Here is a 23,478-nt window from a genome sequence, read left to right as displayed (position 1 = left end):
TTTTTTATTTAATTTTAATTTTCTTAATCTTCGCATTGGTTGTGCCATTACTAAGGGACAATGACATGGATGTAATTAATATTTTCATTTGGTTTATGTAAGTATATATTATACAAATAAAAATACATTGTTAAAGATATTATAAAATTAAAATTAAACACAAAATTTGACATATTCAAAATATTGAAAATTCTTTATAAAATTTATCTAAGTTAAGTACACTATTCAAAAAAAATTAAAAATTCATTGTAAAATTAACACAAGCCAAAATTTATTTATTTTTTTAATAATTTATCTTAAAATAAAATAATTGTTATATAAGATAACAAGTATCACTCTCTAGTATAAATCACCGTCAAAACATCAAGAATAATATATATATATATATAAGATCATACTATAAGCACTTTATGGACTACACAATGCATCATAAATGACAAAAATATCTTTGACGCCTCGTTACCTCGAGTAAGGGATATTTTAATGATGTGCCTCACCACTTTACATCACCTTGGGTGAAAGATATTTTAGCTACATTATGTAGCTCATGATGTAATCTACGAAGTACCAATAACATTTTTCTTTTTCATTGTGATAGCTATCTGTATCAAAGTGGAGGACTCAAATAATAATAATAATAATAATAATTGCTTGTCATAAAACAAAGTATATTATAAGCCCATTTGGGTTGGGTTGTTGATCCCCTACCCCTATCACTGTCACTACATGGATGATATTGCTCCCCCCTCCCCCTTTCGCTCTGAGTTCTCTATCGGACTTACTGTAGGAATTTCCCACCCCTTATTTCACTGGGGTTTTGCTTACCAAATCAGCGCCGCTAACGTATCTAGCAACGAAGGATATTAGCCGGAAAGGCGCCCCAATCAGCGGAGCATCGGTGAGCGGGACGTCAGTCTTGTCAACGTCCTCGCCATTGCTGCTGGGCTGCAACAACTCTGCTTCAGCACCTTCATTTTCATCCAATGGAATCTGCACAATTTCTTCAGAGTTGACGGTGCTTAGAGATGGGATCACAGTGGTGTTCTCGGCATACAAATGCTCCCCATTTTGCTCCTCGGCTTTTATAAGATCTCCCAGAGACTCCCTCCTCCTCCCTCCTCCTGATACAGACATCCTCTCACCGGATTTGGGCATAGAATCAGCTCCGTCGATGGTATCCTTGGCGTTTGCGCCATCATCGCCGGTCCTCTCATGTCGTATTAGAACACCGTTGACGGCACCAGCATCCATTCTCTCGCCAGATGTACATGTCTTCTCTCTAAATTCAGATGTTGGACCAGCGATATCAATTTTTTCACCAGTTCCAACTACCAGTTTAGATTCGGCATCTTGAGAAGGGTCAACTGCTACACCAACTTGATCGAGCTCTGCATATAATGCATTCACCTGAAATAGTAATTCAAGAAGAATCAAGTAAAGCAAAATAGAAAATGAAAACAAAACAACTGTCAATTTGTATATAGATCCATTACTATTTGAAATGCGCCATCCCCCTAATTTGATAGATTTTGCACGTGTATACACAAAGAGAAACAAAAAGAAAAACATTGGAACAAGCCAATGCTCCTAGAATATCCAAGACATTTGGCCGTTCCTTCTCCAGAAACTCCAACAATTGCTTCCAACTTGGGTTACATAGAAACAGAAAATCTAAAGTGAATGGTGTAATTACCTTCTCGGCAAGCTCTGCATTTTCATTGACCAATTTTTCAGCCACTTGATGTTCAGGTTCCACCTGAGCATTCACATCCTCCCTTCCAGAGGCACCCTACAATGGAAATAGATATAAGTATGTGAAAACATCAGCGTAAAAATAGGCATTATTTTTTTTTCTGAAATGAGTTATATGCATCAAGCCATTAAAACATCCATGTAAAACTTATCCAGAATACAATAGGCTACATAAAACATCAAGCCACATTTCTTGCCACTCTCTAAACGACTAAATCAATTAGATGAGAGTTCAAATTCTTGCACTTTCATCATTTTCCAGCTTCCAAAAAGGCTTCAATAAGACGCTATGAACCAGCAATGAACATTATGAACCTAGATGCAAAAGGACTAATCTTTTATGAGTAGAGAAACAGTTTGTTACTGTCAATTTCCCTGCAAACTTTTCATGCAAATCTATCATTTAGAGAGAACTCCCAAATATTACTTTGAGAACTCATGTCTATGTTGCTGACCCTACTCAGTCGGGTTAAGGCTTAGTATGTTGCCGTTTCATGTAATCGGCAGATAACTTTTTGCCTTTTTCGTCTTCAGTTTCCAAGTTCCCCTTGATGGTTCCAATATAGGAACCAAACAACTCAGCTAGATTTATGGTGGCAACTTTCAGGGTTCCCCAGATCATGCCTGACATCACAAAAATGTTGCTTTTATTTTAGCAATATGCGTTTAATTCAACATGTTATCATTCAGGCCAATCAAAAAACTTAACTGGCAGCACCTCACGTTACATCATCAATACATATAACCATGATGAAAATGGGTCCTAGTTCTCAATTACTAAGGAACTCACTCCAAACAGTATATAAATTAGCAAACCGCAATGCTGGCAGGGCTGACCCTTGAACAGTTGAGAAGGCTTGTATCCTGTCCTCACACCTTTTTATGGACAAGTTTCGGATGAAAATATTCCATCATGTTCACAACCAAAAAGAACAAAAATGAAAAAAAAAAAAAGCAACTAAATGAGGATCATTATAGGTCCATAACTCTACCAGAACGGACAAGATATATTTATGAAATAATACATATCAAACTTGCAATCTCTAGAAGATATTATAAAGAACTGAAATTCAGATATTAGAAATTACATGATTTGCATGCCTTTGACAAGTTCTAATCAAATAATTTATATTTTCAAGTTGCTAAGATACTCATCATATTTTTCACCATAAAAAGAATGATAGGATGATGTTGACACCTGTTGATGTTTTGAGACTTTCTGCAAAGAGGACCAGCTGTAACTCTCCACAGAGAATCAATTGTCGTTTTATGTTTTTAATATTTTTTATTTAGTCAATTTAGTTATTGTGTAGTTGCTTGATTTTAGGATCATGGTTAAGGTCATGGTAGCCAGTTAGAAGTAGTGGAGGAAGTTACTTCACACTTTCTCTTATGTAATCAATAGTATATAAAGTTTCTCATGTATTCAAAAGTATTGTTCTTCTTCCCGTTTAATTTATTTTGTGCTACAGTTTTTTTCACAAATGGTATCAGAGCGTTTTTCTTAAGGGGCTGTGATTATTGAGTGAATCAGTGTGCTGCTCATTTTTTTCTCCAGTGGCATCCAGCAATTTTTCTGCTCCTAATCCTCCAATCTTCACCGGAGAAAATTATCAGGTATGGGCTATCAAAATGAAAGCTTATCTAAGGGCCTTGAGTTTGTGGGAAGTTGTTGAGAGTGATGCCGATCCTGCTCCTCTTCGACAAAACCCAACATTGGCAGAAATTAAGAAGTATGAAGATGATTTAGCAAAGAAACCCAAGGCATTGGCTGTCATACACTCGGCAATTTCAGATGTAATCTTCACAAGGATAATGGCTTGTGAAGCACTAAAAGAAGCATGGGATAAACTGAAAGAAGAGTTTGAAGGCAGTGATCGGGTAAAGACAGTCAAGTTGTTAGCTCTCAAAAGAGAATATGAAATGTTAAGAATGAAGAAGAATGAAGGATGGGGAGACAGTCAAGGAGTACTCTTCAAAACTCTTACAGCTTGTGAATCAAATTCGACTTTATGGAGAAGCATTTGAAGATTCAAAAGTGGTAGAGAAAATATTGATTAGCTTGCCAAATAGGTTTGAGTCCAAGATTTCAGCAATTGAGGAATCTTGTGACTTGAAACATTTGTCAGTTGCAGAGCTTATTAACAAATTGCAAGCACAAGAACAAAGAACCTCTATGAGGTTAGAAGAAACTGTTGAAGGAGCATTGGTCTTGAAGCATAAATACAAGAAAAATGGTGGCAAGAAATCTGCTGGTGATAAGGAAAGTCAAGGGAGGGCTTCTACAGAACCTCAAAAGAAGGGTAAGTTCCCACCATGTGGAACTTGCAAAAGAACCAATCACCTAGAGAAAGATTGCTTTTACAAGGGTAAACCTCAGTACTAGTGTAGATTTTGCAACAAATATGGGCATATTGAAAGATACTGCAGATTAAAGATGGATCAGTATAAATAGCAGCCTGTAGAACAGGCCAATTTGGCTGATAATCAACCACAATCTGAGGAGCATTTGTTCATGGCTATTTCATCTCCTCATTCATTTGGCAGAAAGCTATGGCTTATTGATAGTGGTTGTACTAGCCACATGGCATGTGATGTTTCTATGTTTGCTTCACTTGACAGGTCATACAAAATCAAGGTGAAGTTGGGAAATGGAGATTTTGTACAAACTAAGGGCAGAGGAACTGTTGCTGTAGAGTCTAAAAAAGGTACAAAGTTCATTTCTGATGTTCTTTATGTTCCTAGCCTAGATCAATATCTATTGAGTGTGGCGAAAATGTTGAAGAAAGGCTATGAATTAAATTTTAAAGGTGAATTTTGTACTGTTTTTGATGGTGATGACTGTGAAATTGTAAGAGCAAAAATGGTTGATGATAGTTTTCCGCTTGATTTTAACTCGGCTGCCCAACATGTTTATAGTGCTAAAACTGATGAAACTTCGATGTGGCATAGACGTTTTGGGCATTATAATCAGAAGTCTTTAAAGTTTATGGAGGAGAATGATTTGTGAGGGATATGCCTGCAGTTACTATAAGTGATGAGGTTTGTGAATCTTGTCAAAAGGGCAAGATGACTAGAAAAGCCTTTCCTCTCAACAAGGCTTGGCGGGCAACAACCAAACTTGAGCTAGTGCACACTGATATTTGTGGTCCAGTAAACATTCCGTCTTTCAATGGAAGCAAGTTTTTTATCTTGTTCATTGATGATCTTACAAGAATGGTGTGGGTTTATTTTATGGCTAACAAGTCTGAGGTTTTCTCTATTTTCAAAAAATTCAAAGTTTTTGTTGAAAAGCAGAGTGACTGTAACATGAAGACCTTGAGATCGGATAATGGCATGGAATACAAGTCTGGTGAATTTCAAAATTTTTGTGAAGCTGCAGGCATCAATCATCAATTAACAGTAGCCTATACTTCACAGCAGAATGGGGTTTCAGAACAGAAAAATCTAACTGTGGTGGAGATGGCTAGGTGCATGATGGTTGAGAAGAATTTGTCTAAAATTTTTTGGGCTGAAGCTGTTAATACAGCTGTCTATCTTCTCAACAGGCTCATAACACAATCTGTAGAGGGGATGACACCATATGAAGCATGGTTTGGCTCAAAGCCATCTGTTCAACATTTGAAGATCTTTGGTTCGGTCTGTTATGTACATGTCCCAGCTGTGCGAAGAAGTAAATTGGATGAAAAGGCTGAACTGGGTATTTTTTTGGGTTATGCAGCACAATCCAAAGGATACCGAATTTACAATTTGAAGAAGCAGAAAATCTTGATTTCTAGAGATGTTGAAGTTGATGAATCAGCTTTTTGGAATTGGGATAAAAATACAGTGGAGAAACAAACTATATGTTTTTCTCAAAATTCCAACTCAGGAGGAGCACCTGATTCCAAATTTTTGGCTACAAACGACAATAGTATGGATGCTGATGGGGATGACGATTTAGACCTGGATTCACCACCTCTAAAGACTAAATCTCTCTATGAGATTTATGAAAGTTGTAATATAGCTGCTTTAGAACCAGTTGATTTTCTTGAAGCTTCCAAACATGAAGAATGGAAGAAAGCAATGGTGGAGGAGATTGCCATGATTGAAAAGAATAAAACTTGGGAGCTCACTAGCAAACCAAAGGGAAAGAATGTGATTGGTGTCAAATGGGTCTTTAGAACAAAGTTGAATCCTGATGGTTCTATTTTCAAGTACAAAGCCAGGCTAGTGGTGAAAGGGTATGCACAAATGACTGGAGTGGATTATGGCACAACGTTTGCACCAGTGGCCAGGCATGACACCATCAGATTATTGCTTTCCCTTGCTGCTAAAAATGGTTGGAATGTGTATCACTTGGACGTCAAGTCTGCCTTTTTGAATGGCATTCTTGAGGAGGAGATTTATGTGCATCAGCCTCAAGGATTTGAAGTCACAGGTCATGAAGACAAAGTTTACAGATTAAAGAAGGCATTGTATGGTTTGAAACAGGCCCCTCGGGCTTGGTATTCAAGAATTGACTCTCACTTGATCCGTCAAGGATTTAAGAGGAGTGAAAATGAGGCTACTTTATATGTCAAAGACTGGGAAGGTGGTGAACGATTGATTGTATCTTTGTACGTGGATGATATGTTGGGAACAGGAAGAGATTTTCAGCAGTTGAAGAAATTTAAGAAAGAGATGCAACAAGAGTTTGAGATGTCTGACTTGGGGTTAATGAATTACTTCTTGGGAATAGAGGTTTATCAAATGGAAAGAGGCATTTTTCTTACTCAAAGGAAATATGCCTGGGATGTGCTTAAAAAATTTAAGATGGAGCAAAGTAAATCAGTTGTGACACCACTTGTTCAAAATGAAAAACTCAGTTTAGATGATGGAGAGGACAAAGTGATTGCTACTGTTTTTAGAAGTTTGGTTGGTAGTTTGTTGTATTTGACTGCTACAAGACCTGATCTTATATTCCCAGCCAGTTTGTTATCTAGGTTTATGCATACACCAAGTCAAGCTCATTTGAATGTTGCAAGAAGGGTGTTGAGATACATTAAAGGTACAACTGATTTTGGTGTGTGGTATGAGAAGGAAACTGGTGGCAATTTACAGGGATATGTTGATAGTGATTGGGCTGGGAGTATGGAAGATTGCAAAAGCACCTCAGGCTATGTTTTCTCATTTGGCTCAGGTCCTTTTTCATGGAACTCTAAGAAGCAGGAGGTGGTAGCTCAGTCAACTGCTGAGGCTGAGTATATTTCTGCTGCTGGTGCTGCTAACCAAGCCATCTGGCTTAGAAAGTTATTGATTGATCTGGGAGAAGAGCAAGATGGACCTACTATCATTTTGTGTGATAACAAATCTGCCATTGCTATTGCCAATAATCCAGTGCAACATGGTAGGACCAAGCATATTAAAGTCAAATTTCATGTCATAAGAGAGGCAGAGAAGAATCAAGAAGTTAAGTTGCTGCATTGCAAATCTGAAGTACAGGTTGCAGATATGTTCACCAAGGCACTTTCCAAAAACAAGTTTGAAGAGCTGAGAAACAAACTTGTGATCTCAAAGAAAAGTCTCAAGGAGGAGTGTTGATGTTTTGAGACTTTCTGCAAAGAGGACCAGCTGTTACTCTCCACAGAGAATCAATTGTCATTTTATGTTTTTAATAGTTTTTATGTTTTTTATTTAGTCAATTTAGTTATTGTGTAGTTGCTTGATTTTAGGATCATGGTTAAGGTCATGGTAGGCAGTTAGAAGTAGTGGAGGAAGTTACTTCACACTTTCTCTTATATAATCAATAGTATATAAAGTTTCTCATGTATTCAAAAGTATTGTTCTTCTTCCCGTTTAATTTATTTTGTGCTACAGTTTTTTTCACAACACCAATGCTGATAAAATCTTGATATCAGTGTGTACCCAGTGGTAGAGTTACATGTCATAAAATCATTCTGTGAAAAATGTTAAGAGTAACAAGTGGCGCCAGAGTACATAGCAAAACTCCAAAATCCCAACTTCTGATGGGATAATCAGCCACAACACAATTGTGTAACAGCCCACACTCCTACAATAGACAGTAGTGGGAATTCTCCGCGTGGAAGGGATCTTGAGACTAGGCATCTTGAAATGGGCAAGATGGGAAGAATTAGACTTCTCTTTGTTATAAAATTCAAAGTTGTGCAACAATGCACTAGAACAACATTGTAAAATAAAAGAATGTGAAAGTGTATTTCATAAATGAGGTGTACAGTGACTTATATACATGCATCCTGATAGTAAGGAAACAGTGTATTCTAAGGGGGCGTTTGTTAAAATGAGCAAGATAAGGTGGTATCAAGATAAGATTGTGACACTTTCCGGATCAAGATATGGAATGATCAAGATAAGGTCGGGAAGCATTCCAAGATTTCTATCAGACTATTTGTTAAATTTTTTAGAATCCACTGATAATTGTATTTTTTCTTTCCATATGTTTGTTAATACATATGATAAGCACCAAGATAAGGGTTTTTTTACCAAAATATCTCTATTATCAAATTTATGATTAAAATAGTATTTTATGATTAATATGAATTGTCAAAAAAATTAAGATTAAAATTAAAAATAATATTTTATTTTTCAAATTCATGTCCAAAAATAAATTTAAAAAGAGTTGAAAAGAGTTAAATAAAATATATATAGAGAGAGAAATTTAAATTTTAAAAATCAATGAAATGAATAATGTCATTTAAATTTTAAAAATTGTCAAAACATATAATAATTTAAAAATATATTAAAAAATATTAATTATAAGAGTTAAATAAATAAGATTTTTTAATAAATTTAAATCTTTAAAATGCACTAAATGGCATTAATTATCTTACAAGGGGCAGATAAGTAATTCAACTTTATCTTGAAAGAGTAAGATAAATTTATCCGAGGGGGGAGGTCGGATAAATTTATCTTGAAAGGGGGAGAAAAGAGATCACGTGAAGTCTTTTTCGGAAATGGTCAGATAAGGTTAACAAACACGTTAGAAATACCAAACATCCGGAATGCTTCCCATATCTAACCTTTTCTCCCTCTTATCTTAGTTAACAAACACCCCCCTAAGGATATACATAAAATACATACAAATCATCTATATAAAGTTATTTAATATAAAGATCTTAACACTCCCCCTCAAGTTGGAGTATAAATGTTAATTATGTTAAGCTTGGTGCATATGTAGCTCACACGAGAACCTCTGAGTAACTTAGTAAACAAGTCAGCTAATTGATCATTAGAACCACACATGAGAACCTCTGAGTAATTTAGTAAACAAGTCAGCTAACTGATCATTAGAACCCACAAATAATGCAAGAATACTCTAGAGATTAGAAGCAATAAGCATTGCAATCTGATTGTCACAAACCAATTTCATAGACTTGACTTGAATGACTCCTAACTCCTCAATTGTTTCAACCAACAAACACAAAATATCCAAATGTGGATAGCTTATCACTAGGAGATTATGCCCAATAGTCCACAATTTGACTATGACCATCGATAAATTTAATTCTCTCATGGAACACGAGATTAGAAACAATAAGCATTGCCACCTGATTGTCACAAACCAATTTCATATACTTGATCTAAATGACTCCTAACTCCTCAATTGTTTCACCCAACAAACACAAAATATCCAAATGTGGATGCCCAATCAACATCTGTATAGTCCATAATCTGACTATGGCCATGATCCCGATATAACACTCCTCAGTTAGGGGCACCCTTAATATACCTAAGGATGTGAATCACTGTGTCCCAATGACTATCACAAGGTGAATCTAGAAATTGACCTACCGCACTCCCATAAATGAAATATCTAGATAGGTAATTGCGAGGTAATTATGTTTACTAGCCACTCGTCGATATAGCACCTAGGGTCAAAAGTAAGCTCCCCCTATCCTAGTAATAGTTTGATATTTGGATCCACATGGGTATCTACTGATTTGCATCCAAGCATCCTTGTCTCTTCTAGCATATCCAGAGCATACTTCATTTGAGAAACATAAATGCCTTGCTTCAAACGTGCCACCTCAATACCTATAAAATATTTCAATTGACCGAAATCCTTGGTTCGAAATTGTTGATGGAAATGCGTGTTCAATTCAATTATACCAACATTATCATCCATTGTAATAACTATATCATCAACATATACCACTAGGAGAATATGATGGTTTGGAGACATAAAAGACCGAATGATCAACCCCTCTCTAAGTTAACCCCGAACTCTAGGGCAAATGAATTAAATCTACCAAACCAAACCCAAGGTAACTATTTTAGGCCATATAAGGATTTTTTAAGGCAACACCATCCCGAACTCCCCCTGAGCAATGAAATTAAGAGGTTGTTCCATATAAACCTCCTCCTGTATGTCACCATGAAGAAAAGCATTATTGATATTGAGTTTGTTGGAATCTCGGGTAAAAGAGGGCTGGCAAGACAGTTGTTACAGTTGTAAACTTATGGTTATTATGGAAAGGTTGACCTTTGTGGTGTAAGACTGTAAATGATAGATTCTATGGAGGCAATCAAGGAAAACAATAAAGCAATCAAATCTAAAGAATCGTGAATGTATATGAGCTGTAATTAGAATGCTTCTTGTATATACTTTCCTTATATATTCTTTCCTTTTGTTTAAGATTCCTAAGTTGTAAATTATGAGGTTATAACCAGAGGATAATCCAAAGGGGCAAGGTGTCTTTGCCTACAATTTCAAAACCTAGTTGCTACTATTCTTACATAGTATCAGAGCCACAACTAGGCTAGGCACAAAAAAGACAATAGTTTGAGCAAAAATGTCCCAAGAGGAGGTTAGATCATCCAATGTTATAGGGGTTGTGGTGCCTACTGAGGGACCTAAAACTATAGTTCCTTTCGAAAATCCATCCTTACTTATTAGTCCAGTGAAACTAGATGGCAGTAACTATCTAGCTTGGTCTTGTTCCTATAAATTGTTCATCAAAGCCCAAGGATTGGAAGACTACATCACTAGCATGAAAACTCAAAAACCTATCGCTGGAGGTGTACAAGCTCGACAATGGGAGATAGAGAACTCCCTTGTGATGTCTTGGCTGATCAATTCAATGCAACCAAACATTGCCAAGGGCCATCTGCTACTAGATACAACAGGGAAGATCTGGAATGCTTCATCATAGACCTACTCTCAAGTTGGACATGATGCGCAAACTTACGAGATCCGAAAAAAGGTACATGAAACTAAACAAGGTGAGCGATCAATTTCTCAATACTATGCTGAATTAAACATTCTATGGCAAGAGCTAGATTATTATCAAGATTTCCAGACAGAATCCTCTAATGATTCTTCTAAGATCCAAAAAATGATTGATAAAGAGAGGGTATTTGATTTTTTAGCTAGGTTAAATATAGAGTTTGACCAAATAAGGGTTTAGATCTTAGGAAGGGAGCCTTTTCCAACCTTGAAGCAAGCTTATTCCTATGTTCATCAAGAAGAGAGCAAAAAGGAGTGTTATTCTCCAGCCTGCTACAACAAACAAATTAGCCATGATGGTGAAACCATCACTTGACAGAACCCCTATCGGCCATGGAAGTATCAATAAGAATAAGCTAAGGTGTGAATATTGTGGAAAACCTAGGCATACAAAGGAGACTTGCTGGTCTTTACATGGTAGACCTACTAAGGGAAAGGATAAAAGGTAGGAGGGACGCCATCAAGGTCATTTGTGAGTAGTTGTCCAAATTGATGAGGGGCCATAACCAAAACCTGAAAAGGCTACTCTTTCAAGGGAAGAGCTGGTTTTCATACAGCTATTGATGAATAAGATGAAGATGGACTCAAACACCCCTTTTACATCACATTATGCTTAACAGATCACGAATCTGACAATGGAATTCTCGAGGGATCGAGAACGGAAATCAAGAGAGAATAGGGAGATTTTAGGGAGAGAATGAGAGATTAGATCAGAGAGAGAATTTAGAGAGAGAGTTTAGAGAGAATTGGAGGGAAATTCATTTCTAATTTCATTCAACATACTCGTTTTAGCGCATGGATCAGCTATTAATACTGATCTAGTAACTTGGGAGCCAAAAGCGGTTGGCCCGAACCATGTGCGCTTACAACTAGGGTATAGCATGCTGGAACATTCTTCCAGCTATGCTAAATATTGAAATTCAATTTCTATTAGCCTAATTACACATTATTCATACCGCTAGCTACTACCCCCAACATCTCGGTACATGACAATTACCCCCTCCATCAATCATTTTTTGTCCTCAAGAAATGTGTAGCAGGCTGGCCGAATTTGGAAACTGCCCCAGGAGATCAGGTAGGTACTCCCAAGTCTCTGATTGATGTGAAGACTATTTGACCAGTACTTGAATAATTGGTGCCCTATGTCTGTAAAGGACTCTCCTGTCTTGGATGGTGTCATGAACCTAGGGTTCATAACAGGCTGAAATTGGTATTCAGAGGGATCCGAGAGGCTTAGGATTAAGAGCAGAATATTTAGAGAGATATAGAGGAGAAATTAGAGAGAATTGAGGGAGAGTAGTAGAGAGAAATGAGAGGGAGATTTGAGAGAATTCTTAGAGAGAAAATGAGAATTTCATAGCTAGATGCTTAACTAATTTCTAACAATATCCTAACAGCACCCATGTGCTACTAACAATTTGTAAAATATCCCTAACTAACTATTATATCCTATTACAATAATGCCCATTTATTGCTCCTAAGGTCATGACAATTCCCCCTGCCTTAAAAGGTTTCTTGTCCCCAAGAAACTTATTATAACCTAGCTATTGTTTTTTCATCCAATGCCTACTTTTTCTATCTATATAATTCTTCTTTCTTTCTCCTTCTAGGCTTCTTCTTCTTCGTTCTTAGGTTTACAAGATCAATTCCAAGCATAAATTGGCCTAGAATTTCAGTAGGGAAAACTTCATCGAGTTCAAGCCCAATACAACCACCCCTGGTAATAGATATCCAATCAAGCTTGGTCTCCAATCTATGGACATGATCAACCACTTCCGAATTGACATAGCTAGTAGCTAAACCTTGGAGTCCAATGGAAGGACTATCCATGTTCATGACTTTTGTTAGTACTTTATTAACGTCCAATACAAGTAAAAAAGGAAGGTCTACAACCATAGTTGCTGTTACTGTATCCCCATTCAACCCACAGCTATGTTCTGTTGCAGAAATATCAACAATAGCCTCAAAATGCAGCAATGGAGGTTTGTATTCTTTCCTTGAATACTCATACCAAGGCTGTTTGTGAGCATTAACATTAGGAGCTGCAGCAACTTCAATTCCAACCAACGATTTCTCAATGATTGACACTTGGCCAAGTGTCTTAGCACTAGTAAGAGTGCTTGAGAGGCTGTCAATTGATTGAGTGCTGTTGGAGAGTCCTAGGATCCGAGGGGACCTCAAAGTAGAAAAGAGTTCAAAGCAAAGAAGAAGTCTGCAGGAGATATAGGCTTCGGTTGTGGGCTGGCGCATCAAGATAAAGGAGAAGAAATAAAAGACAAAAACAAGATAAGACTCCTAACCGAGAAGGAGAAATTATAGGAATAGATTTGTAAATTATTCTGTAAATATTTTCAATTATGTTATTTATCATCTGCTAGAAGTTAGGAAGTGATAGCATAGAAAGCTGTATATAATTCATCTTTCATGAGAAATCAAGTATGAGTTGATTTCCACCAAATCAGTCTCTTGTTTTCAAGTTCCATACCTTAGGAACCAAGTTTGCTCATGGTATTAGAGCTCGGCTCTTCCTAGTCCAAAGATCCAAATCAGATGGAGCCTCAAGATCGTGAGAATGCAGCCCCAATTGCAGCGGAGTCTTCCCTGAGTTCAGATCTTCAACAACCGGAGACTTCAACTGCTGGAGCGCCTAACAACACCCTATCACTGGATAGCCATACTTTGCATATCACCCAACATAGGTTGAACGGAAGAAACTTTAGAGAATGGTTTCAATCTGAAACCTTGGTGATTAAAGGCAAAGGGAAATACGGCTACCTCACAGGTACAATCCAAACTCCACCAAAAAATTCAGTAGAATATCAAAGATAGGAGATAGAGAATTCGATATTGATGGCTTGGATTATCAATTCAATGGAGCCCAAGATAGGCCGACCCTATCTATTTTACAAAACAACCAAAGAAGTATGGGAGGTTGTTCAGGAAATTTATTCTGATCTCGAAAATACAGCTCAATGCTTTGAGATTAGAGCTGCAATTCGGAATACCAAGCAAGGAAATCTTGAAGTGACTGAGTACTACAACAACCTAGTGGAACTATGGCAGGAGATGATCTATTTTATGATCCTAGCTGGAAGTGTGCAGATGATAGCCAAAAGTATAGCAAGATGCTGGAAAAGGAGAGGATTTTTTATTTTCTCCAAGGGATCAATCCAGATGTAGATAAGGTAAGAGGAAGATTATTGGGTACCAAGCCTTTACCATCTCTCCGGGAGGTGTTTGCCGAGGTCAGATGGGAGAAAAGCAGAAAGAGGGTTATGCTACCAACAACTGAACCTAATTCAGGATCAGCCCTCACTGCTACAAGAAAGGAAGACATTCCAAGGGAGAAGCAATGGTGTGAACATTGCAATCGGCCTTATCACATCGAGAGTACATGCTGGAAGTTGCATGGGAAACCCCCAAACTGGAAACTGAGACCTAAGAAGGAGAAGGACAGATCCGCTTATGTAGCAGCAAGTGTCCCCATTGGTGAAAAAGGAACAGGTATGGGATTAACTACTGATCAAATTGAGTTCTTACAGAAACTATTACAAGGCTCACATATTGCAAAGGAATCAGATGAGGCAGCACCAAATTATTCAACATCTATGGCACAAAAAGGTCAGTTTCTTTCTCTGATTACTAGGAGAATGAATAAGTCATTGGGTGGTAGATACCGGGGCATCTGACCACATGACCGGGTCTACTACTACTCTTGATAATTTTCAGATAGGAGATAAGGATCTAACTGTTTTGATGGCTAATGGGACACAATCATTGGTGAAAGGAAAGGGAAGTGTTTGTGTTGCTGATTTATTACTTGAATCAGTGCTGCATGTGCCAAACCTAAGTTGTAATCTGTTATCAGTAAGCAAACTAACAAGAGACTTGGATTGTATTGTAACATTTTTTCCTTCATATTGCATTTTTCAGGACCGATCATCGGGGAAGGTGATTGGCAGTGCAGAGGAGAAGGATGGACTTTACTGGCTTTCTGATAACAAGGATTCTCTTAGTCAAGTTTCTCATAGGTTTTCTCTTATGGTTAGTTCAGATTTTGAAATTTTGTTATGGCATAGACATCTTGGTCATCCTAGTTTTTCTTATTTGAAACACTTGTACCCTAACTTATTTATCAATAAAGAAAAAGTGGTACTTAAGTGTGATCATTGTATCCTTGCTAAACAAACTCATAGTACTTATCAGTCAGTCCCCTATACTCCTTCTAAACTTTTCTATTTGATCCATAGTGATATATGGGGACTGGCTAGAGTACCAAACTTAAATGGGGCAAGATGGTTTATAACCTTTATTGATGACCACACAAGAGTGTGTTGGGTATACTTGATGAAAGAAAAATCTGAGGCATGTGCAATCTTTCAAACTTTCCATAAACTTATTTTAAATGTCTTCCAATCCTCTATTTGTATCCTTAGGACTGACAATGGCCAGGAATACTTCTCTCACTCGTTTACCCAATATCTCACTACCAATGGGATCTTCCATCAAAGCACTTGTCCTTATACCCCTAAACAAAATGGAATAGCTGAAAGGAAAAATCGACACTTGCTTGAGGTGGCTAGATCTCTTATGTTCACAAGTTTTATGCCTAATAGATATTGGGGGGAGGCAATCCTAATAGCTGCTTATCTAATTAATAGATTGCCTTCCAAAGTCCTGAAGTACCAAGCCCCACTGCATAATCTCACTTCCATCTATCCCCATGCTCGTATTCTAAATAATCTTCCTCCCAAAGTACTTGGATGTGTGGTGTATGTCCATCAAACCAGTCCAAATCAGCATAAACTTAAACCAAGAGCATTAAAGTGTATATTCATTGGGTATTCTCCTACCCAAAAGGGTTATAAATGTTTTTGCCCTACATCACAAAAATTCTTCATCTCTTGTGATGTAACATTTGTGGAGAATGAGTCCTATTACTCAAATATCTCTCTACAATTGAAAGATAATCATTGGGATCCAGCAGTACCTATGCCTATTTCATTACCTATACCTCATCTTAACCCCAATAATGGTCTTGATCAAACTGCTGCAGCTGATCATCCTCAGCTAGCATGTTCTGAACCTCATTACCCGAGCCTATCATCTCCTCAAGAACCCCAAATCCTATCTGAATCTATGGAAACTGATTTAGGGGATGACTTGAATCTAGAAAAGCCAATGCAAGTTTACTCAAGAAGAGGTAAACATCCAGCTCCTCAACACAGCCAACTGCTAGAACCGAGGGAAAGTCCAGTGAATGAGGAAGAAGTTACAGCAGTTGACAGTGACTTGCATCTCCCTATAGCTGTTAGAAAAGGGTAAGATCATGTGTGAAGCATCCTATTTCAAATTACTTGACATATTTCAGGTTATCTCCCGAATTCAAGGCTTTCACCACTAATTTAGATACAGTGGCTATACCTTGGAATATTCAAGAGGCATTAAATGATCCCAAGTGGAAAGAGGCAGTGATGGAAGAGATGAGGGCACTAAAAGGCAACCACACATGGGAAGTTGTTGACTTTTCGGAAAACAAGAAGATTATAGGCTGCAAATGGGTATTCACCATCAAATACAAATCAAATGGGAGTGTGGACAAACACAAGGCCAGGTTGGTTGCCCAAGGTTTCTCTCAAACCTATGAGATAGATTATGAGGAGACATTTGCACCAATTGCAAAACTAAATTCTATAAAAGTGTTGTTATCTATTATTGTAAATATGGACTGGGAATTGTTCCAATTTGACATAAAAAATGCATTCTTGAATGGGGAGGTAGAAGAAGTATATATGCGGATTCCATCCGATTTTGATACTAAAGAAAGTGGCAAGGTGTGCAAATTACAAAAATCTCTCTATGGATTGAAACAATTTCCAAGGGCATAGTTCAAAAAATTCAGCTCTACTCTCACTAAATTTGGATACAAACAAGGTGAGGCCGATCATACTCTCTTTGTTAAACATGTTGCTAATGGAAAGAAGTGTATCTTAATTGTGTACGTAGATGATATAATTATTACATGAGATGACATTCATGAGATAGCAGCCCTGAAACAGAAGTTGAAAGAAGAATTTGAAGTCAAAGATTTGGGTGAAATGAAGTACTTTCTTGGAATGGAAGTAGCATGGAGCAAACTAGGTATAGTTATCCCCAAAGAAAATACACTCTTGATCTCCTAAAAGAAATTGGAATGTTGGGTTGCAGACCTAGGTATACTCCACTAGAAAGAAATTGGAAATATGTGAAGAAGGATGATGACTTGGTGGTTGATAAAGACAGATATCAAAGGCTCGTAGGGAGGTCAATTTATCTCGCCCAGATAGAGCATATACAGTGAGTATTGTTAGCCAGTATATGCATGTTCCGACTCAACAACATATGATAGTTGTGTACCACATATTGAGATACTTAAAAGGAACTCCTGGTAAGGCATATTGAGATACTTAAAAGGAACTCCTGGTAAGGGACTGTTGTTTCAAAAGAGTGATGAAAAAGGGGCTGAAGGGTTCTCTGATGCAAATTGGGCTGGATTAGTAATAGATAGTCGGTCAACATTTGGATTTTGCACTAAATTATGGGGAAACCTAGTTATATGGAGAAGCAAAAAACAATCGGTAGTAGCAAGAAACAGTGCAGAAGCAGAGTTTAGGGCAATAGCCCAAGGCATATGTGAGCTTATTTGGCTGGTAAGGCTTATGGAGGACCTACAAATACCTTTGACTCAACCAACAAGACTATAAAGTTGTTCAAGTGCCATCCTCCAATTCCTTTTCCTCACTCTCTTCTTCCTCTTCTCCTTCTTCCTTAAAGTTGGACTAATCTTGTTGCAGAATCCCAGAAACATCACCATCGAGAACTTCTTTTCCAAAGGAATCGGTGTGTTCCTTTAATTCTCCTTTTGCCTTTGCCCTATAAATCTATTCATTACAGATTCCCTTTGGATAATGCCATTCACCTTTAATATCATTTTTGATGTTGCACTTCTCCTCCGGCTGCTCCATTTTTAGGAATTCTTCTTTGTTAAAACTACCACGATAATCTTCAAAGAATTTAGCTGGAAAGCTATAATGATACTTCTTAGTTAATATCATTGCAAACTCTTGCAGTTGCTCATGTAACATATGACCGAAATCCTTGCTCGTATCATGTATTACACTTCTTGTTTCCTTGTCAACTTGGCCGATCCCCTTCTCCTGTTCCTTGTTGTTTCCAGCTGAAATTGTAGCCTTATTCTGCTGCCATTGAGTCTCTAATTGCCTCATGCGTGCATTGATTTTTCACAAACCGGGTATACTTCGAAGTCCAAGTAGTAGGAGTTCGGATCTGTTAGATCAATTGCTGTCTGAAATTTCTGATAAAACCAACGACAACTTCTGACCCGAGAGTTGCTTCTCCCCTTCGGTTATGATTGGTCTCAATTTCAACAACCAAGACCACTTGAACTCGTTGGAATGTTGTGCTTCGGCTTGCTGATCCACACTACCTAGCCTCGAAAAATAGCCACAATCAACCTGCTTCACAACAGTCGCCCAAAACAAGCAATCACCTTACCACCGTCAGTGATCTTCAATTCTCTAGCAAACTGAACGGCTAGGCAACAAATCTGATTCCGCCTTTAGGCTCGTCTGTTGCAAAGTCTCCTACACTCACCTCGCCTTCTTGATCAACTACAGCAACTCGGAAAACAATAGCAAATCACCCTGCTGTTCCATCTTCAAGTCGACAACCTAATCTGAAGCGATTCACGCTTCCCCCTTTATAGTCGCTCCGATTCCGATCCCATACCTGCTGCACCACTCTAATTTTGACTTCAAATTCAACTCGGTATCACCGTCGGCCTCTCTTGGCTTGTGTCATCTTCAATTCCGCTGAGTCCTGATTCCAACACCCAATCACCGTCTAACACTCCAAGTCAGCTAATTGTCCGCCTATGATTGCAATTGTCGTTGATTATCAATCGTTCAAGAATCTGGGCTAGCCTCAATTGCACGCCCTAACAATCTGGATCTTACGCAATGATAACAAAACTTCCAGATCCTTAGCCGAAAATCACCAGAACCACTTACTGGAATTAATTGGAATTGTCGAAACTCTGGAATTCACTTGAATCGAAGTCGCAATCACGGCTTTGCTTCTCCTTCCTTGTTCGACTGCAACAACGCTTCATGTTTTGATTGCAAATTTGAACGTGGATTGCCGAAAATTAGCCTAGCTCGCCTGGATCTACTTTGCCTAATAACCAACGTATACTTGCTTGGAACACAAGGATTGAATTCACTGGACCTACTCCTGAAGTCGCCCCCCTAGATCGCCAATTGCTCTGAGGTTGCCTTCTTGAACTGCCTGAATGTAATATCAACAGAATTGGCGGTCGAAAATCAGCTAGCCCGCCACACCTTTGAGTTTCGGATAAGAATTGCCAAAGTCACAACCTAGAATTGATTGAAATCAAAGCCTAGGCTTGACTGCTCTGATACCAATTTGTCATGAACCTAGGGTTCATAACAAGTTCAAGAAGTAATTGGGGAGGAATTGAATTGGAGAAGAAATCAAAATTGAAATAGAACTGAGAACAGAATGATTGGAGGGGGAAATGGGGGAGAAATTAGAGAGAAATGAGAGGGAGATTTGAGAGAAATCTTAGAGAGAGAATGAGTTTCATTAATCAATTCAAACATATCCTCTCCTCTTACAATGGGCCTTTTTATAGGCATAGTAATTAGTTGCTTAACTAATTTCTAACAGCATTCTAACAGCACTCATGTGCTTCTAACAACTTGTAAAAATATCCTAACAAACCATTGCAACCCTATTACAATGATGCCCTTCTATTATTCCTTGGGTCATGACAGATGGTAGTAGGGATGTTAGGTCCTACTTCTTCATTGGTACTTCCAGAAAGTGTGTGACTAACTTGTAGCGAGCCCACTCCTTTCTTGAGTAAGGATATGTGGAAGACCGGGTGTAATTGGCACCCCTCATGTAGTTGCAATTTGTAAGCCACCGGTCCCACTTTTGCCAGCACTAGGTAGGGGCCGAAGAATCTAGGACTCAATTTAGACACTGGCTACTTAGTGACATTTTTGAGCTGTTGGGGATTAAGCTTGAGAAAGACTATCTCTCCTTCTGAAAAGGTTCTCACACTCCTCCAATCAGCCATTTGTTTCATTCTGTTCCTAGCCTTTGTTAGTTTAGCCTTCAAGAGTCTCACTACCTCTTGCCTCTGTTGCATGTATGCCCCAACTTCCATCACTGTCGGTGGATCCCTTACTACTGGCAATAGTACTGGTTTGTACCCATACAAAGCCTCGAATGGACTCATATTTATGGAGCTATGGTGGCACGAGTTGTACCACCATTAGGCTATCGATAACCACTTGTGCCACCCTCTTGGCTGCATGAAACATAGGCACCTCAGGTAAGATTCTAGACACTGATTCACCCTCTGTGATTGCCCATCCGATTAGGGGTGATAGGCAGTAGACATATGCAGCTTAGCGCCTAGGGATTTAAGTAGTTCTCGCCAGAATGCACTAGTGAAGACCTTGTCCCTGTCTGATACTATAGACTGAGGCACCCGTGCATCTTTATTATGTTGTCCAAGAAGACTCTTGCCACCTCTTGAGCAGTGAAGGGGTGGGATACGCCTATGAAATGGCTGAATTTAGTTAACCGGTCCACGATTACAATGATGCAGTCCCTTCCTTTCGATCTGGGTAGCCTTTCAACAAAATCCATGGTTTCCTCTGATCTTGAACAAAGACAAAATTAGAAAGGTTATGGCAAAATTAAGATCACAACTGAGTTGATTGATAGAAAGTAAATAAAAGGGCACTATGGAAAATGTAGAATAGATGATAAGGACAAAGTAGAAAGGGGTTTAACACTCCTGATACCCTTGATTGATGCTTAAGAGTCATCAACCAATGTAAGAAGAGGCAATCCCAAACTTTGGATATTAGAGAATAGAGAACTATTATCGGACCATAGTTATAGAATTCTTGAAACCCCCCCAACCAACCCAAACCCCAAACTACGTCTCCAATCACACATATCTGATTAGGTACAAACACGTATTGGAATGGGGAGGGATGTAACCTAGATTGCCAAAAATGGTGATCCCAAATATTAAACTTTAAAGTGACTTGATAAGCCAATTTCAAAGGTTTGAACTCAAAAATCATTAGGAGACAAAATAAGTTCACCTTATCATTAAATTTATTATGTTAACATTTAGTTTTTTTTTTCTTCTTCTTCTTTCTAGTCCTACTCTTATGGTTTTACGTTATTACAGACTTGCTTTTAGTTATGTTGAACCTTATTTTCATTGCAATATCATATGAATATAACAAAAAATTTCCTTTTGAGTTTTAATAAGTGTGCCAATACATTATTCAAAAGTGAACCATGAACCAAACTAATGTACCAACTAATCCTACCCCCCATGAATGCATACCTAGATAAGGAGCATGCCTCATACCCAAATATGTACCATGTTCTGTATAACTATGTACCAAACATGTGGTTAGTAGCACCTAAGTCAAAATTCCATGGACCAAGTGAAAATGATTGTGTATAACAACTAGTGGGCTTACTGGTGAGAGAAAAAGATGCTATAGATGACGGGTTGTGTTGTGTTGCTCGAAACTAAAGGAACTAAGCATACTCTTCCCTTGAGATAGTCATTGAAGAAGATCTACTAGGGGTTGTATTAGTTGCTCGAGGATGATCACAACCACTGCCACGACGACCAGCACTACCTCTAGAGTTGTAAGAGACTCAATTCACCAGCCATTCTTACTATCTAGTTCACAAATTGCATCGTGTGCATCCCTATGGTCATCAAAATCAATAAAAGCATAACTTGGCGGCCTTTTTGCAACCCAAACACTACACATAACTCCAAACATGTAGAATTCATCTTCAAGCTTTCACTTAGTGACACATGGGTCTAAGTTTCCAACATAGGCACAAAACATATTCTACTGTTCCTGAAACCCTAAACCAAAATAGCAATACCACACAATTAGAACAACCATGACACAACACAACCAAAAGAGAACAATGTTAGATCTAAGTTCTCAGAAAGATGCAAACACAATGCATGGTTGTCAACGAGTGTGACATTGATTGAGTTACCCAAGAAGACAAAATCGGAACTAAGTCGCACACTTAGATTGAGATGCACAAAGGGAAGATTAGATCTGATGAAGTTCTCATTGGATCTAGTAGATCTAGGGTTGTTGCCAAATATAACTAGCCGATGCTGGAGATGAGTGTTCAGATGACAACAAGAGGGCAACAAGCATAGATCTATTGACAAGACACGAACTGGGTTGCCTCACCTTGCATCATGTTACATCGAAGTCATCACCAAAACTAGAGGAGTTGTCAAACAAAGGCATCGCTAGGACAACAAGAAAGATGTGTCATGGTTGCAAGAAGATGGTAATGATGACTGAAGGCAACAAAGGTGACAATGGAGACTGACAATGAGTAATGCTGGTTTAAGAAGCTAAGGCTAGGGTTTTTTTTTTTTTTTTTTAATAAAAGGCTAGGGTTGGGGTTTTGTCTATGATACCATGTAAAATAAAACAATGTGAAAGAATCTTTCATAAATGAGGTGTGGAATGCCTTATATACATGCATCCTATTCTAATGTAAGGAAACAATATATTCTAAGGAAATACACAAAATACATACAAATCATCCAAGTGTATGTAGTTATTTAATGTAAAGATCATAATTAAATATCACGACCCCCTTAACAAACAAGATATGACAAACAGTACAAAATATGCCACAAAGCTAGGATGTGAGAAACATACCATCATCATTGCAGTTGACATCCTGGCAGAAGCAACACTCTTCTCAAAACTCAGTATTTGCAACTGCAGGCCAGACATGCTTTCTTTCAGCCTCTGATTTTCGTGTGCAAGATGGTTTCTGGATTCTTCCAACTCCATCACCTGCCAAGCTTTGATTTCAATATCTGTATCAGAACAAAAACTACTTCTTGCACTAAATGGTCTGTAAACAGGTGAAATGTGGTTCATAAGCTATGACATCCTTCTCAACCCCACTGTGGTAGCAAAAGAATAACACAAACAGAAGGTCAAAGAATACATGGAAGAAAAAGAGCAAAAAAGAATTCAAAAAAGAAAAAGACCACCAGATAAAAAGATCCCATCAATCTTTCACTTGGCTACCTCATCAACAGCTTGTTCAACAATAATACAAGCTTTAATCTTACTAGATGGGATCAGCTATATTGGTGCATGGAGAAAATGTAAAGCTAATATATAGCTAAGATGGGAAGGTTGGACCTCACCAACAGCTTGTGCATGGAGAAAATTTATAGCTAAGACAGAAAGGTTCAGAAACTTCCAAAGAAGATAAGAATTTGTTTGGGTGCATCAAAGCACCACGTTCCCCTTATCCTCTGAATATTCTTAGCTGTTCCTCTTCAAGGAGGAGAACAAAAATGCAGGGCAATA

General features: G+C 38.0%; 1 protein-coding gene across 7 annotated transcripts in view; it reads right to left on the bottom strand.

Moving 5' to 3' along the window:
- Window positions 1-635: 635 nt before the first annotated feature.
- LOC127788697 (uncharacterized) overlaps window positions 636-23,478 on the bottom strand; it is a 50,790-nt gene continuing 27,947 nt past the window's right edge. For all 7 annotated transcript variants that reach the window (XM_052317273.1, XM_052317277.1, XM_052317275.1 and 4 more), the window contains 3 exons: window positions 22,810-22,950; window positions 1,694-1,789; window positions 636-1,407 (listed from right to left, as the gene is read on the bottom strand). In XM_052317273.1, coding sequence (XP_052173233.1) covers window positions 802-1,407; window positions 1,694-1,789; window positions 22,810-22,950 — 843 coding nt within the window. In that variant the 3' untranslated portion in view covers window positions 636-801. The remainder of the gene's footprint in view (window positions 1,408-1,693; window positions 1,790-22,809; window positions 22,951-23,478) is intronic.

Source organism: Diospyros lotus, chromosome 13, assembly GCF_014633365.1.
Source record: "Diospyros lotus cultivar Yz01 chromosome 13, ASM1463336v1, whole genome shotgun sequence".
Taxonomy (NCBI): Eukaryota; Viridiplantae; Streptophyta; class Magnoliopsida; order Ericales; family Ebenaceae; genus Diospyros; species Diospyros lotus.
This window is presented reverse-complemented; position numbering and strand designations above follow the sequence as displayed.